General features: G+C 39.0%; 1 protein-coding gene across 8 annotated transcripts in view; it reads right to left on the bottom strand.

Moving 5' to 3' along the window:
• Positions 1 to 18,916, bottom strand: part of usp48 (ubiquitin specific peptidase 48) — a 95,497-nt gene that overhangs the window by 56,194 nt on the left and 20,387 nt on the right. For 7 of the 8 annotated variants that reach the window (XM_033047950.1, XM_033047952.1, XM_033047957.1 and 4 more), the window contains exons 2-8: positions 17,700 to 17,820; positions 16,692 to 16,848; positions 14,957 to 15,084; positions 11,658 to 11,782; positions 7,572 to 7,680; positions 5,733 to 5,866; positions 2,654 to 2,736 (exon numbers count right to left, since the gene is read on the bottom strand). In XM_033047950.1, the coding sequence (XP_032903841.1) occupies positions 2,654 to 2,736; positions 5,733 to 5,866; positions 7,572 to 7,680; positions 11,658 to 11,782; positions 14,957 to 15,084; positions 16,692 to 16,848; positions 17,700 to 17,820 (857 nt within the window). The remainder of the gene's footprint in view (positions 1 to 2,653; positions 2,737 to 5,732; positions 5,867 to 7,571; positions 7,681 to 11,657; positions 11,783 to 14,956; positions 15,085 to 16,691; positions 16,849 to 17,699; positions 17,821 to 18,916) is intronic. The other variant, XM_033047953.1, reaches the window with a different exon arrangement.

The following is an 18,916-nucleotide window of genomic DNA, read 5'->3' as shown; positions in this document are numbered from 1 at the left end:
CACAAGCATGTAGAGATCAGAAAAAGAAAATCGGATCATTACTAGATAATTCAGAAAACCAGTTCATTACTAGATAAATCAAATGATTTTGAACTGCCTGACTGGGTTCATCAGGTTCTCTCTCATTTTTACACCTCCACTGGGAAACTGCACAGAAGTAGTCACAAGCAACATGGGAAAATATTTCATTTTCTCACTTGGTATTTATTCAAACAAGTGACAATTACACAGCGAGAACCTTATTCCCTCTCTTTTGGAGAAAATCCATTTAGAAGAAAAACACTTGTGTTGTTATGGAAACTACAGCTCCAAGTATCTCAACATTTCATTACCTGGTTTCTGTGTGCTTATTAATGTTTCCCATCCAAAATAAGGAGATAAAGAATCATTATTCCTCAAAGGGATTTCTCTGGTACTTTAGAGTAGATAGTGTCGAACTGACAAAAACAGTATATCACTCATTGAACAAGACTTCACTATATATGGACAGCAGTGAATGTATGCTATTTTGTACAGCACTTAAAGCACAGAAACAGGCCATTCAGGGCAAATGATCCAGGCTCATCACAAGGCTCCTTACTACATCCAACATCATCTATTTCTGCTTTCTATACCCTTTTCCTCCATGTGCTATTCCACTTAACAATTATATCCTATTCTCCAGGAAATTCATTGAAAAAAGCTGACCACTCTCTGGGTGAAGTTATCATTAGGGATCATCATGGAATTATAATCCTAATATTGGATTCTCCTTGGAGACATCTTTATTTATTTCCTACCAAACCCCTTCATAGTTTCAAATTCTCAAATTGTCCTTTTCCTCAAAATCTTTGAGGAAAATGACACATTTTATTTGCTTTTTCACTTCTATTATATATTATATAACTCCAGAAACAAGAATTATGTCTGGTATTATGCAAGATCAAAATCTATATTACTAAAAGTCTGATCTTGACCACTTCCTGTTGTTCTGTATATTGGTTTTAGAAAAAACGCTGCCACTTACGGCTGTGATTTTTGGTCATCTTACTCAGTCCCCCTCCGCTGCGCAGGACAAGAGGAATTTTCCCATCGATGAAAAATAAAAGAGTTATTAGTGTTTAAAAAATGTTGAGATTCTCTCTCCTGAAGGAGGGACTATAAAACCCGGAAATGTTGAGTGCCTCAGTCAGTCTCTGCAAGATGGGGGAGCGAGAGGGTCACGTCTCTCAGTCTGAGCTGTGAATAACACTGAACACATGTCTACTAAACTGTGAATGGTTTTACTGACCAGTCAGTGCGCTTAATGTGGTTTGAAAATATAGTTTGGAAATGCTAAAGCTGTGTTGCCTTTGGTTTGGAAATGTTAAAGCTGTGTTGCCTTTGGTTTGGAAATGCTAAAGCTGTGTTGCCTTGGTTTGGAAATGCTAAAGGGTGTTGCCTTTGGTTTGGAAATGCTAAAGCTGTGTTGCCTATGGTTTGGAAATGCTAAAGCAGTGTTGCCTAATTAAAGTTGCCTTGCCCAATTAAAGTTGCCTCGCCCAATTAAAGTTGCCTCGCCCAATTAAAGTTGCCTCGCCCAATTAAAGTTGCCTCGCCCAATTAAAGTTGCCTCGCCCAATTAAAGTTGCCTCGCCCAATTAAAGTTGCCTCGCCCAATTAAAGTTGCCTTGCCCAATTAAAGCAGCCTTGCCCAATTAAAGCAGCCTTGCCTTCTATATAATTAAAAGTCTAATCTTGACCACTTCCTGTTTGCGCTTTATATTGATTTATATAGACTACCACGTCCGGCTGTGATTTTTGGCCATCTTACTCAGAGTCCCCCTCCGCTCATCAGGTGCCTATGATTTTTCCCATCAATGAAAAATAAAAGAGTTATTAGTGTTTACAAAATGTTGAGATTCGCTCTGTCAATCACGCCATGAAGGCCACGCCCCTTCTGGTGGGAGTCAGAGGGACTGTAAAACACAGAAGTGTGGGCGTGTCTCAGTCTCTGCAAGATGGAGGAAGGAGAGGTCACGACTCGCTGTCTTTAGTGACCTTGCACCCTGCTTGAAATGGTATGAAACTGCACTTAAATTTGGTGGTCTTGCACCTTGCTTGAAATGGTATGAAACTGCACTTGAATTTGGTGGTCTTGCACCCTGCTTGAAATGGAATTTCAAGGCATAGCCTTGAGTCAACTGCCAGCTCACCAGCCGTGAGTGAATGAGCTGCCAGCACAACAGGCTTGAGTGACTGAGCCGCCAGCCCAAGAATCCATTTGGCCCACAATGTCCATACTAGCGCTCCAGAAAGCCCCGCCCCCCTCAAATATTGGAATTGGTGGAGAGGTGGAATATTGCGTTGGGGGACCAGCCCTCCTGTGTGATGCTGGGACCCAACGGGTCCCACTTAGGCTAGTAAATTATAGACACAAAGTGCTGGAGTGACTTAGCAGGTCAAGTAACATCTCTGTTGAACATGAATAGGTGATGTTTCTAACCTGAAACATCACCTATCCATCCATGTTCTCCAGAGCTGTTGCTTGGCCTGCTGAGTTACTCCAGCACTTTGTGTCTTTTTTTGTAAACCAGCATCTGCAGTTCCTAGTATATCCCAAAGTACAATGAATTCAAGAAATAACTTGTCCAACATTATCACTGAAATAATTAAATATTAAATCACTCCTTACCTTTCCTTTCAAGATATGGAGTTAAGTCCAAAACTTCAGGAAAACTGATGTAGGAGTTTAGTTTTTTCTTATGACCAGTTTGCCTGCAATGTTAAAATTTCACAACTTCAATATTCACAATTTCGGACTCAAGCAGCTAGCTTTGTTAACAACCTAATATAGATGGACATTCTGACAAGCAAACACAAAGGTGATGGTGTGGCGCGCAAAAGCACAATAAAAATATGAACATGTGAAGATAAAAATAATAAACTTCTTAACCCTTAGTCCCATTCCTCCATTCAATTAGATCATGGGTGAAGTGTGACCTATGTAAATAGACAATGGCACCCAGCAAAGAACTAAATCCTTAGAACGCCTGGTCGCAGTCCCAACATTCATAGATACTTACCTCCTGTACTTAAAAAAGATATCCACTAGGGCTGCTCACTGCCATATTAAAAACAGAAAATGCTGTACACATTCAGTTTCTTTTTTGACAGATATTGCATGACCTGCTGACAGTTTCTTGCCACGACCGATCCCCAGCATTGGCTGCACTCAATGCACCGGCAAGGATATATCCAAGTGCCAAGATGCTGCACCACGCCCATCAGCCTGCTTCTTTCCAGTCCTCAAGTATCCATTACACATTATTTTGGTAGCTCACTCCACACAAACCTATGCAGTCATTTTAACTGTTTAATAGTTGTGGAGGAGCTGGCAGTAGACTGAAGCTTCCAATAGACTTGCTGAGGGATAAGGCTCATGACAGATTCCAGAAACAGCAACGTTAGCAACACATGCCTGTAAAATGGGCCCTTTTAGCACTAGTACCACGTGTTCTCATTTCTGGATTGCATCCTGAGCACTAAGTGGTACCAGAGTACTCACCTTCTCAAATTCCTTAATATTTTCCGTTTTCAAATACATCAATCTCAGATTTAATATTAACCATTGAACTAACAGCAATTGTCATTCATGGACAAAAGATCCAAACTGGAGAGCTGGTAGTACAAGTTCAATGTCGCTGCACTCCAGACCACCAGGTCTGTATTCCGTTAGTTTTTCAGATTTTGCCCTGCATCTGTAAACTACGCATCCGTGTTCTTACGTTTACCCATCCCCCCAGTCTTTTTGGATCTCCATTGTGACCAGCTTATAAAGTATCTATAAATTTGAGGTGTATTTAGGTCCATCCTTTTCAGATCCAAATTGGATCTCACGCATAACTATGCACAAATCAATTTGCCATTGTGTTTGCTCATTCACTCAAAATATAAATAACTACTTTTCCTCTAAACTACTCACATTACTTGCCATCTTTTTCACCAATAAAGTTGGGCATAAAAATATCAGTACAGCACAGGACAGACCCTTCGGCCCATCATGTCTGCTGCGACCATGATACCATCTTTCTATACATGGTCTGCATTGCTCCATCCCTGCCTGTTCATGTATCGATCCAAATGCCTCGTCAATGCTGGTATCATTTCTGCCACATTCCTTGGCAGCATGATCCAGGCACCTACATCTCGCTGTTAGGTCGGTTAGTACCTTCTATTTCTGCCTATGTTTGTTCTTGACTCTTTCAAAAATAAATTACAAATTACTTAGGCCTCCAGGAAGGACTGAAACCCCCCCCACTAATTATATATCAATGAAGGCACAGTCTATTATTCTGCCTCGGTTCACCAAGTGGGCAGAATAAATCCACTGAAGTTTAAAAACAAGGCAATCTAGGTGCAACACCTGACATCAACTATGGTTTGCGAACCATGATTCTTTAGCAACCATTATAAAATATTGAAATTAATTTTTGTCTGCTTCAAAACAACAAATTGCTATGAAGTATGGGAAAGAAAGAGTTTCAATAATGCATTAACAGTCTAACCAAATCCTGTGTGGTTATTGATTTTTGCTACTCAAAATTCTTAAAGCAGCATCTAATAGTTATACAAGGATGTGACTGATTGTCTCATCTCAACTGGATGGTTGAAGATTTTTGGAAAGACTTCATATTGTATTTGGGGAAATAATGCAGGCAAGATGTTCATTCAAAATTTCAGAACAAATCTGAACTCATTTTTTTGAAAATACAATGAAGGTATAAGAATAAAAGGGTTATAATACTAGATTCAACCCCCTTAATATTGGCTATCTGGTACTGCATTAGTGCAGTCCAGGATAGTTTTCTGAAGCAGCATCCAGATAACTGAACTAAGGGTGGCACAGTGGCGTAGTGGTAGAGCTACTGCCTTACAACGCCGCCAGAGACTACAGATGCTTGATGTACGGAGTTTGTATGTTCCCCCCGTGATCTGCATGGATTTTCTCCGAGATCTTTGGTTTCCTCCTACATTCCAACGACATAATAGGTTAATTGGCTTGGTATGAATGTAAAATTGTCCCAAGTGTGTAGGATGGTGTAAGTGTACCGGGTTCGCTGGTCGGTGCGGACTTGGTGGGCCGAAGGGCCTGATTCCGCGCTGTATCTCTAAACTAAACTAAACTAGAGAATTTCAACATTCAATCTCTTGTCAGGAAATGTGGCTGAGCAAGTGTCAAAGGGGAAGCCCTTTAAGACCAATGACCATAATTCTATTAGTTTCAGGGTGGCGAAAGCAGATGGCAAGCTTGCTTTCGTTGGTGAGGCAATGAATTGGGACGTCATGTTTCAGCTGTAAAAACGTTATACAGAAGTATTCCGTATATACATTTCTCAGCTAAACCCATGCAGTGTCTACGTGGAGGACTGTTGTTTGAGCAAGGTTAAAAAAGGCACACAACAGGTATCGGAACATCAGTCCATCAACAGGGTGAGCATGCTGGAGAAAATTTGTAATTTCCATTTGATTCTAAAGCTAAATATAAGATAACTTCACACCCATGAAAATGTTAATCTGGGCATTGGCATGCTTAAACTTCAATTGCCATAATTCACAAATTATAAATACATAATCAAAACTACATTGAAAAGTTTACCCATACTGGGAATTTCAATGTAGATTTCACAAAGTATTGTTAGACAATATATCATGGCTCCGAAATCTGCAAACCAGAAATTGATAATGCTTTCAGTGTATTGACCATAACTGACCTGTCAAAGACAAACCTCAAAAGCTGTAAATTGAGTGTTCTTGGGAGGCTGAGTAGTTTAATTTTCCTGGTGGCATTCTGTTTATCTTGACATTCATCACAAAAGTACCTATTGTCCCCTTCCAACTTTTCTTCCTGAAATCAAATTTTATATTAGAAGATGGAAAAAAAAACACGTAATGCAAATTTTACATACAATTGATTTTTTTCTTCCATATTAAGTTCTTTAACATCATGAAATTGAGAGAGAATTTTATGTTTCAGCATCCTAATTCAAATTGAACTTTCATTTAAAAGAAATTAACACCAATCAACACCAGAGACTGTTGCTGCATGACCTCAAGAGATGTGCTTAACTTCTTCCACCAAATATCACATGGAGTCTCATATGATGTTCTGATTAAGCCAATTTCACAACAAATGAATTACGAGGATTGAAGAAGGGAACTACACACTACACACAGATGAAAAATATGCTGATGATAAAAGAGATGGGTGCAGCATGATACAAGGATAGCAAATTTGGAATATACTTAAAATCAAAAGATGTAAAATAGAAAAATGAGGTCTGAATTTAAACTTGCATCTTAAGGGAATCATAAATGATGTTGGGATTGGAGGTGGACAATTTATATATTAAAGCTACACAGGATAGAGATTGAGACATTGTCATGATTACATTGCAGCATTGGAAGCTGAAACATCACCCCCCCCCCCCCCCCATCGTACTCATGTTAACCAATCTTTAGCCATTTTATGAATGAATGAATGAATGAATGAATGAATTAATACGTTTATTGGCCAAGTATTCACATACAAGGAATTTACGCCATCCTGTAGCTTTTGTGAGATTCCGGGATCATTCACAGGAACCTTTATCAAAAGCCTCTAATATCTAAAACTGTAAGGATGCCACTTTCCAATTTACTGAGCCAAGTATGTGTAATTGCTTGCATGCTGTTTCTATACTCCATAGATAGGTAAATTACACCAGTGAAAAATGGACAGTGCATTTATAATCAATGAACAATGCAGCTATAATTAGTTTTTGTATAATTTGCATACATTTAAATAACGTTAAATAACGTTAGAAATCTTACAACAGTTGGATGAAAATAATACTCTGCCTTTGCTGCAATACAACTTTTGATCAACTGGTCTGTCTTTTAGCTACATAGGTTCAATCTGCTACCTGTAAAATTATCCCTAACATTGGTACCAGTTCTACAGCACTTGGAGATCATCTGTGCACTGACCACCAGTGAACTTAGTTGTTTATTTCTGTTTCTCTTTTCTCATCACAAAACAAGCTATTCTCTTCTGACAATTTTTTGTTGTTGTATTTTGCATTTCAAACCACAGATGCAGCTTATCAATTCCATTCTGGCAAGAAGATCTTCTGCTTTGCTTTAACTAGTCCTGGCACCACTGAGCCCAACTACGCTTCGTAGAACCTGTATTATGCATACTACCCATTTGTGTTTAATTGTGAATATAACTAATATGGATTTTATGTAATTCCTAATAAGGAAGGAGCTATTAAATGCACAATATTGTGTTTCAGGGTGAGCATTTCCATTGGCAGGATTTTTCAAATTACACTTGAATGAAGATGACAATTATGGCCACAATCACAAGTTAATGATAATGATGGGATTTAACAGAATTTCCCCAAATCCAATTGAGATCTTTTGCATGCTTCCCAATTATTTGTACTTCCCAATTTTTGAAATCGAGTACAAGCATACCTACATTATACAGTGAATGTGGTAGCAAGATATAAATGCTTAATAACAGTAAAGTTGATTTTATTTGGCTCAATTACTGTATGCCTAGGTACCTTCAGAAACTCATCAATGCAATCTGTCAGCTGCTTGTGTCCTTGGATATTTAACTCCAGTTCATAAAAACGGGATAACAGCTTAGACTCACGGCCACACTGATTACATCTGAAAGTAAAGAGAGATTTCTGATTGAGTGGACATTAAACTAATGACGGTTTTAAAAACAGAAATTCTATTAAATATTGGACCATACAGAAAACTTAATGTCTATTTTATAGGAATACCAAGTCCTGCATCAAACAAACATGAGATTCTTTCCTACATTAACAGGATTTTCATTCAAACTGGCTTTCAACGTTTTATCAGAATACTTGCCCTGTTAGGGAAGCTAACATTTACCAACAACTATTTCAGACATTCTACTTGGTCATTCAAAAATGTTTGGTAGGACAGATAACTAAATTCATGAACAAGGAGCAGATGTTAAGGAGTGCTGTAAAGAACAGTCAGGAAATTAAGAGGCCCATAAACAAAAAAACAAACTGCTGGAGAAGCATAATGGTTCAAGCAGCACCTGTGAAGGGAAAGGTATTGTCAATGTATCAGTCCTTCAGGACACGGGGACTGAGAAAGCATCCCAACCCGAAACGTCACCTATCCACGTTCTCCAGAGATGCTGCCTGACCGGCTGAGTTACTCTAGTAGTTTGTCTTTAACTTTAAGGCTCATATTCCATCCTGGTAATATACAACCCAATGGTATGAACATTGAATTCTCCAATTTTAGATAACCCTCACCTCCTGGGCCTCCACCTCCCTTCTCTCTCTTTCCAATCCATTCCAACTAACAGGAAGATGGAAAAAATAAAATAGATTAGGATAGTTTAGAGATACAGCATGGAAACAGGCCCTTCGTCCCACCAAGTTCATGTCAACCACTGATCACCCGTACACTAGTTTCATCCTACACATTTGGTACATTTACAGAAGTCAATCAACCTACAAACCTGCATATCTTTGGAAAGTGGGAGGAAACCAGAGCAATCGGGGAGAACATACAAACTCCGTAGCAATAATTCTGCTCTTCTAATTCTGGCCTTCAGCTTACCCCCAATTTACCACACTGCCACTGAAAATGTACCTTCTGATATCGTGACCCATGGAATCTACCTTCTTAAATCTACCTATCCCTCTTTCAGCAAGTCTTTGAGTATCTGCCCTGATACTTCCACATGACTAGGCATCATTTTTAATGCAACAGCACTTCTGTAAGAATCATTGGGAATACTTTGATTTCTTAAGGAAAATTCGTATTCCAAGATTAAATGACGTTACTCATCTTTACTCGACAATATATACACCTTTTTTTGCGTAGCATCATGGTATATTTTACATCCATCTCAGAAGCTAGATAGGGCATGGAGTGGACTGGTTCCTGCAACAGAGAGCATCTCCAAAGGGACAGCACCTCCTTAAAGTTGCAGTGCAATATTAGCCTAATCTTTGGATCAACAACTGACAATCAACAATGCTACTATTCATCCAAAGTTGATGCCTCATAGATAAAAGCAGTATTTAAATTCTGTGGCATTGCTCAACTCTGAAGAACAAGTTTTATAACAATAGATATACAGTATTGTCAAGGAAATAAGGAACACCATTGTAATAGAAGGTGACCCAAATGTAGTTTAGCAAAGTTGCCATTGTTTCTAGATATTGTCTTTAATCACACCGGCCTGGATGTAAATTGGAGAAAAGCCAAGGAAAGCAATTAAGTGCTAGAGCAAGGAAGCATAACTGGAAGACTTGCTATCTCAAATGGCATGTCATCCAACACTAACACAACCTGCAGATCGACATGAGCATTTTACTGTTGAAACAATATAGGAGATAAAGAAACAGCAACTCTACATCATTCAATATATCTCAATAGTAAATATGCTACTTACACTAAAGCAACTAAACACAATTTAACTCCATCTGCAGTGGGCATCTGCCTGTTACCTCAATTTGCTATTCTAATTGTATACAATTAACAGCGAATGTAAAATGCTACATCATTGTTATTTTAGCAAATTCAGAGCATTAGCCTCTTGAAATATTTTAACAGACATTGAAAATAGTCATGTTGCTCAGGGGAAATAAATAAGATGAGATTTTATGTTAACTCGTGATATTGCCTGACGTGCAAGGATGCCAATTTATAAAGGAACTTTATAGTAAACTATCTATCTGGAACTCAGTTTGAATTCCAAAATGCATTTTTTTTAAACTGACAGGTCGTCTTTTTATAGGTGTATACCTTGTGGTGATGTTCCATAAATTCATGCTGAAAGTGCTTACTCACTTTGTATCATAAGTGCAGGAAAAGATAATGATTTTGCATGCACTAAAGTAGATTTTCACTAATCCACTGCCCATATTGTAGAATCCAATAACATTTTACAACCTTATCCCCATAAACCAAAATAGCCAAATCAAAGTCATTTGTCCACTGCAGTATATTTGGAAAGAAAATCTACGGTATTTTATTAAGTAACGTACAGTGCAAGCACTAATTAAACAATGTCGATATTATTTACAAACTAAATCAATGATAGCAAAACTAATGCAGGGTAGTAATTAATATTTGTGATTGAAAGTGCATTAAATGTTCAGCGTTTTTTTAATTTCTTGTGAAAACAAATGTAACATCATTTGGGTGGCACCGTGGCGCAGCAGTAGAATTGCTGCCTACAGCGCCAGAGACCTGGGTTCGATCCTGACTACAGGTGCTATCTGTACGGAGTTTGTACATTCTCCCCACGACCTGCGTGGGTTTTCTCTGGGAACTCCGGTTTCCTCCCGCACTCCAAAGACACACAGGTTTGTACGCCGATTGGCTTAGTAAAATTGTAAATTGTCCCTAGTGTGTGTAGGACAGTGTTAATGTGCAGGGATCACTGGGCGGCGCGGACTTGGTGGGCCAAAGGGTCTGTTTCCACACTGTATCTCTAAACTAAACTATTAGTTTGATCGAAGTGGGCCTAAAGTATACCTGAATGAGATATATTTTCTCAGTGTGCTTGCTTGGACGTGAACACTCTGCTTTCTCAAGACAACAAACTGCTCCCAGGTGACAATAAATAAGCTTTGATTGCATCAGCCTGATACTCCACTGGAACGAGGATTAAGGAGCCTGTGCCTCTGTGAAAACTCCACCAATATTTGTAATATGGGAGCAGCCACAGTGGCTGGCACAGAGTGGAAATTGAACAACCTACTTCTGCATGAACTCTGCATAACATTGGACATGTCCTTGATATCTAATCTCTTACAGCAAGTCTTGCATTTGGTTCAGCATCACAACACATGCTTTCCTATTGTTCTCATCCAAATCTCCTGAGGTAGTGCTAATGTGTGATTTCTCTTCTGAGAAGTTGGTGCTTAGCTTTTCTTCACCTAGCTTGCCCACGGCCTACTAATGCCAGATCTGCCTCTGAAAAAGCTCCCCATTTCTTCCCCCCTTCAAATCTAGGGTCATCAGGCCTTGCAGTGCCAGAATCTAAGATGGATTTTGTGTTGTCTGGACCCATGATGCAGTTTGTTCTTACTGCTCCAGTGAGTATATGGAATGCAGCTGGTTCCAGAAAGCCTGCAGTGATAAATACACTGAAAAGAGCTTGACGATCTATATGTATTTCCAGCACGGTTCTATGATTGATTAGTTTATTGTCATATACATCAGTGTACGATGAAATTCCTCGTTCACTTGAAGCTCAGAATAAATAGTTGACATGACAATCATTGATAGAGAAATATTTATAATGACAAATGCAAAATGGCGTGCCATTTTAAGAGTTCATATTGTTGTGAGATTACCTGCTTCCACCAGCATCTCAACCAGTGCATTCCAGACTTCAATCGGCCGCTGGCTGCAAAAATTATTCCTTAAATCCTCTCTAATCTTGCCAAGTACCACCCCTCACCTGAAACGTATGCCTTTGATCATACGGGATTATGCTAATGCAGAAAGATTCACATTTCTACCTTATCTATGCCGCTCATAATTTTGTACATCTCTTTCAGCTCCTCCTTTTATTTAGTTTAGTTCAGAGAACAGCATGGAAACCGGGCCCTTCAAAAAAATTCCCGTTCACTTACACTGTGACATATGCATACTGTCCACAGAACTGCTGCTGGATAATATTCTGTACATCTGGATTGTTCTGTTTTGATAATGTATCTTCTAATAATGACATAAAAAGCTTGGAAAATTCTTGGGCATCCTGTAGACATAATTACAATAGATTAAAATATCTAGCAATTGAGATATAAATCGTCTTCTGAGCTACTATATAGTTTGCCAGGAAATGAAATTGTAAAAAGCACAATACTGTCAATATTCCTAATAGTAATCATGTAATTATTCATTAAGTCTTCGCAACCATAAATAACACATGGCAACTGAATAAACAAAAATAGACAATGCTAAGAATAGAAAAGGTTACATCTGAAACCAGGGAAACAGGAAACAGTAGAGATAAATAGAATTTGATTTAATAATGCTGTGATTAATTGAACACAATTATGAATTTTGAAACCAGATCGGGCGGCATGTTGGCGCAGCAGTAGAGTTGCTGCCTTACAGCGCCAGAGGCCCGGGTTTGATCCTGGCTACGGGTGCTTGTGCGTACGGAGTTTGTACGTTCTCCCCGTGACCGCGTGGGTTTTAAATGGCTACTCCAGTTTCCTCCCAAACTCCAAAGATGGACAGGTTTGTAGGTTAATTGGCTGGGTATAAAAGTAAAAATTGTCCCTAGTGTAGGATAGTGTTAATGTGCGGGGATCACTCGGTGGGCCGAAGGGCCTGTTTCCATGCTGTAACTCTAAACTGAACTAAAATCTATGGCGACAGTTCCCAAGAAAACCGTTGGGGCCTCTTAATCTTGGAAGCATAATAGTTAAGATACTGAACTCTTAGTTAAGATACTGAACTCCTGAGGTTCGAAGATAATAGTTCATATCCCAACATGGCAGCAGAATGATTTGCATTAAAGCTTTAAATAAATCAGGAAAAAAGCACTAGTCTCAGTAAAAGAGACCATGGAACTACTGGATTGATTTACTTATGTCCTTCACAGAAGGAAATCTGCCATCCTTAACCAGGTTGCCCAATGTGCAATCATAATTTCAATTAAGCAAACTCAGATCTGCCCTCTTAAAACCGACTACTCAATCCAGGGGCAATAAGGCACTAGCAATAAATGAACAAATTGGAAAATAATTTCCTTGAATTTGGTCTGGCATTTTGTCACTACTAAAGAACTCAAAGTGCTTTTGCAAAATTATAATACTATAATTCTAATCGTCAAAGTTCTTAAAAGCTTAATCTGGAAAATGTATCACAATCAATGTATTAAACAGTATTTAATTCTCCACAAAACAGTGGTTTGTTGGTCTGTTAAGCCACTATAGTGAACAGCCTTACAAATATACATGGAAATGCAGTTTTCCAGCATAATTGAATATCCTTTTCATTAACAGGACTGTTGGATTACACTTTTGATATTTTTGTAAATTCCTTGCTATACCAGACTGATTCTTTATGTCCTCACAGTCTACAACATACAGTGGCTTGCAAAAGTATTCAACCCCTTGAACTTTTCCACATTTTGTCACGTTACAACCACAAACGTAAATGTATTTTATTGGGATTTTTTGTGATAGACCAACACAAAGTGGTGCATAATTGTGAAGTGGAAGGAAAATGATACATGGTTTTCAAATTTTTTTACAAATAAAAAACTGAAAAGTGTGGCGTGCAAAAGTATTCAGCCCCCCTGAGTCAATACTTTGTAGAACCACCGTTCGCTGCAATTACAGTTGCAAGTCTTTTGGGATATGTCTCTACCAGCTTTGCACATCTAGAGACTGAAATTTTTGCCTATTCTTCTTTACAAAATAGCTCAAGCTCAGTCAGATTGGATGGAGAGCATCTGTGAACAGCAATTTTCAAGTCTTGTCAGAGATTCTCAATTGGATTTAGGTCTGGACTTTGACTGGGCCATTCTAACACATGAATATGCTTTGATCTAAACCATTCCATTGTAGCTCTGGCTGTGTGTTTAGGGTAATTGTCCTGCTGGATGGTGAACCTCCGCCCCAGTCTCAAGTCTTTTGCAGACTCTAACAGGTTTTCTTCCAAGATTGCCCTGTATTTGGCTCCATCCATCTTCCCATCAACTCTGACCAGCTTCCCTGTCCCTGCTGAAGAAAAGCATCCCCACAGCATGATGCTGCCACCACCATGTGGGGATGGTGTGTTCAGGGTGATGTACAGTGTTAGTTTTCCGCCACACATAGCGTTTTGCATTTAGGCCAAAAACTTCAATTTTGGTCTCATCTGACCAGAGCACCTTCCTCCACATGTTTGCTGTGTCCCCCACATGGCTTGTGGCAAACTGCAAACGGGACTTCTTATGACTTTTTTCAACAATGGCTTTCTTCTTGCCACTCTTCCATAAAGGCCCGATTTGTGGAGTACACGACTAATAGCTGTCCTGTGGACAGATTCTCCCACCTGAGCTGTGGATCTCTGCAGCTCCTCCAGAGTTACCATGGGCCTCTTGGCTGCTTCTCTGATCAATGCTCTCCTTGCCTGGCCTGTCAGTTTAGGTGGACGGCCATGTCTTGGTAGGTTTGCAGTTGTGCCATACTCTTTCCATTTTCGGATGATGGATTGAACAGTGCTCCGTGAGATGTTCAAAGCTTGGGATATTTTTTTATAACCTAACCCTGCTTTAAACTTCTCCACAACTTTATCCCTGACCTGTCTGGTGTGTTCCTTGGGCTTCATGATGCTGTTTGTTCACTAATGTTCTCTAACAAACCTCTGAGGCCTTCACAGAACAGCTGTATTTACACTGAGATTAGATTACACACAAGTGGACTCTATTTACTAATTAGATGACTTCTGAAGGCAATTGGTTGCACTGGATTTTATTTAGAGGTATCAGAGTAAAAGGGGCTGAATACGTTTGCACGCCACACTTTTCAGTTTTTTATTTGTAAAAAAATTTGAAAACCGTGTATCATTTTCCTTCCACTTCACAATTATGCGCCACTTTGTGTTGGTCTATCACATAAAATCCCAATAAAATACATTTACGTTTGTGGTTGTAACGTGACAAAATGTGGAAAAGTTCAAGGGGTATGAATAATTTTGCAAGCCACTGTATACCCATGATCCAAGCACGAAATATACTCTAACTTGGAATCTAGCTCAGAAAATGACAATCAACTACCTAAAATAAATTACCAACAGGAAGTCTTGTAGATTAATTTGATTGATTCTAATGAGAGCAGGATTAACAAGGATGTTTACTAATAATTTGGAGACTTTAAAAATACATGGACAATATATCTTAACTAACCAGTTACCCAAATCCACTTCTACTTACCTGCTGCTGTCCCGTATCCAGGCCCAACGCTTTTACAAATCCAGAAGGATCAATATATCGTCTATTACTGCTTTGCAGCAAAGCAAACAAGTACTGAAGGTGTTCACAGATGGACTGCGGTTCAAACTCTGTGGCAAAAGCACACAAAGTTAAATAACTGTTTGTAATACAATGATGAATGTATGTTTTATCTATATATCCTAAGAATACAGAGAGTAACCAACTTTAAATGATTGGCTTTGTAGATGCAAATAGGTAAATCCTGCATTGCAGATCATTTATGCATAATCCAAACATTTTCATTAATTGGACAAACTCCAGCTGATCTTTTAAAAATATTATTTTTTAGGATTAGGAACATACACCAGAGTTTGTACGTTCACGCCATGACCTGCGTGGGTTTTCTCCGGGTGCTCCATTTTCCTCCCACACTTTTAGGTTTGTAGGTTAATTGGCTTGGTATAATTGTAAATTGTCCCTAGTGTGCAGCATAGTGTAAGTGCGTGAAGATTGCTGGCCAGCATGGACTCGGTGGGCCGAAGGGCCAGTTTCTGCGCCATATCTCTAAACTAAGCATACTTGTATTTACCTAAAAGCTGCATATTCAGTACTCAAAAACGTCAACACTGCCCTCAAATAAAATGGCATGGTGCAATCAAGCACTTGCACCTACAAAAGTCACTTTTTATAATGAATTATACATAGTAATTGTTAGCCCACCACACAGTGGACCAAAACAGAATGTTGGCAGGTAATTTTATAGATATTTCATATTACTAAATATGACAGACACAAAACTTTGAGACCATGTAATCATGGAAAGTAAATTCAAAAATAATTTGGACCAATTAATTGATTAGGTCTTAATGGCAATTCATGTTATGAAGGCTGCTATGTTTGACAAAGGGTAGGTAATAGAAGGAAATGTGGATAGCATTAGATGAAATATAGAAAGATGAGACCTAGATGGGGCATAAACTCAGTAGGGACAAGACAGATCAAAATGCCCATATAATGTAAAAAGTCACAAAAAGGCAGTGCTTTTCAGGGATGTGTGTAAACAGCATTGGAATACTTTTTTTCAATTTGATGACCACGTTATCTGTCATACTTGCTGAGTCATGCAGCCTTCAGACAAGCTTCATGTTACAAATGATCACCAACCTACACATCCACACTTTCTAATTAACTTTCACAGCAATGTTCAATTTCAAACATCAAGAGGCAATGTATTTACACATTTAATGAACAAGTGGATATCATTGAAGAAAATTGCAGAATGATGTAATGACCTCAACATGTATTCTTAAAAAGGTCTTTGACAGATTGTTTATATCTTTATAACTGCAAAGAGGAAATGTACATGTTCCAGATTAAGAAATTAGAAGTGGCTTCACATAAGTCTGTCAATCCTGCTCCTGAGGTTGATTTTACACTCATTTTCATTCAATCCCTCTCCACTCAATTTGACTGAGATCAAATACTCAACAAATAAATTACTTTAGCACAAAACACTGCAGTAACATTTTCCGTTTATTCTAAACCACCAATGAAAATTAACAGAGGGTCCCGCAGATCAAATTCTGGATATATTTGTCTCCAGAATGCATATTACTGATCTACAGTTGATGGCGAGTCTGGTCCACCCTCACAAGATTAAAATTGTAAATTAAAATATTAGAGGTGACTTTACTGTAATTTAATTGAAGTTTACTCAGTTTTTCTTAATGCTCACCTGCATCTTCCTCAATCCCTTCTCCAATCCCTGTCTCCTTTTGAGGACTATGACAGAGATACAATGCTTGTCGCAATTCAAGGTTATGAAACCAAACCTGAAGCAGGGTGTTGACATAACAAGTAGCTCCAAGATTAGTTAGCCCTACAAAAGTATTCTGGAGAGAAAGGAACATAACTTGGATTATGAAGGTTCTTTTACAATCAAGGTTTCTACAATTGCCAAACAACTGAGTTTACAAGACACAAATGAAATACTTTACAGACATCTGATCTTGTAAAAATTATAAAAAATTAAGCATTAAATTAATGATATGCATGCTTATACAAAGAATCAAAATGCAATCTTAAGGTCTCACTTTATTTTTGGTGTTCACCAGGAGAGTCAAAAAACACTAATTATATTTGAATGGTAAATAATAGAAAGCTTTCAGCATGTGTGATCTCAATACTTATATCATAGAACATGCATTTACAATTTAGAAGATTGGTATATTTAGAGCTGGTAAAGCAAGTGTTGTTAATTTTTTGAGTACACCAACTGATTCAATGGTAATGAAGCTTAACCACAGATATGAAGTATGTTTAACCATATCATGAGAGCATGATTCTTTTTTAAACTTTAATTAATGTATGACTTGGATAGGGGTGGCTATAGTCACAAGGGCATTTAATCAGCAGCTGTTACTGACCAATGCTTTATAATAAGATACTTATTTAGATGCAGAGTCTCTTGGCCAGAGGAGGGGAATCGAGGAACAGAGGACATAGGTTCAAGGTGAAGGGGAAAAGGTTTAATAGTAATCTGAGGGATAACTTGTTCACACAAAGGGTGGTGGGTGTATGGAACAAGCTGCCAGATGAGGTAGGTGAGGCTGGGACTACCCCAAAGTTTAAGAAACAGTTAGACAGGTACATGTGCTGGATTGGGCCTTGAGACCTACAGCAGGAACTCTAAACACTGTAATGTTGCACTAATCTTTCTCCATAATGCACTGTACTTACTCACCTTGCATCGCCTTTCCGAATTGGGGTCATCAATGTTGTGGAAGCTATTTTCATCAATTTCCCCCAGCCATACATGTTCACCAAGACCCACTAAACAGTTGGGATTGCCCCTACAGTTGCGTCTACATTGGAAAAGCAAACATAAAAATGAAAATCTGAAAAAAAAATTGAAAACCTTGAGTGAATCTTGCAATTATTAAAAAACTGTTTTAGGAAGAAAACATGAAGCTCCTACTATCTGATTGAAATTCAGAAAGAGAAACCGAGGATCCCTTAACCTGTCTTTGCCGACTGGACAATGGTGCAGAATCAACTGCTTCAAGTTCCTGGGCATTATATCTCTGAAGATCTGTCCTGGGCCCAGCACACTAATACAATCACAAAAAAATGCTCATCACCATCTCCACTCCCATAGAAAATTAGAAGATTGAGAGTGGTAATGTTGTCAAATACTCCAATGAATTTCCACAGATGTACGGTGGAGAGCATACTGACTGGTTGCATCTCGGCCTGGTTCAGTAACTCAAACTCCAGGAACAAAGGAGGCTGCAGAAAGTAGTGGACATTGCCAAATCCAGAATGGGTGTTAACCATCAAAAGTGATCTACAGAATGCACTACCTGAAAAAGGCTGCAGATATCATTAAAGACTCATACCAGCCCAGCCACGCCCTCGTCTTGCTGTTACCATCGAGAAGAATGTACAGGAGCTTGAGGATCGTGATCTTCAAGTTGACGAATGGCTTCTTTCCAGCAACTATCAGGCTACAATCCTAACCACAATTTTAACTCTAACAAATATGGACTTTGTTTTGATCCACTACATACTTCAGCTTTTGAACTATCATTGTCTGGTCCACCCGTTACTACTATTCAATTTATCCGTGTGCAGCAGAGGCGACGTGCGTTTGGCGCCAAACGTGAGCTTTGGTGAGCTTTGGTGTGCAGACGACATCCTGGAAAAAATGTCCGGTTTCTTCCAGGTAGGCGATATACCCTCCCGGGCAATATACCCTCCACTTCTCTTTTATGAAGGGGATTTGGTTCCCCTTTCTTCCAGGACCGACCGGAGGTTCCGCTGTCACCTCTGCGGGCCGCCCTCGGTGAACGCTCACTCAACTTTGTCTTGGGATTCCTACTCTCCCGCGCAATATACCCCCACCTTCTCTTTTATGAATGGGGATTTAGTTCCCCTTTCGTCGAGGACCGACCGGAGGTT

The sequence above is a fragment of the Amblyraja radiata genome, chromosome 31, assembly GCF_010909765.2.
Source record: "Amblyraja radiata isolate CabotCenter1 chromosome 31, sAmbRad1.1.pri, whole genome shotgun sequence".
In the NCBI taxonomy this organism is placed as follows: Eukaryota; Metazoa; Chordata; class Chondrichthyes; order Rajiformes; family Rajidae; genus Amblyraja; species Amblyraja radiata.
Note: the sequence above shows the minus strand (reverse complement) of the source record. Positions and strands in the feature narration are given on the sequence as shown.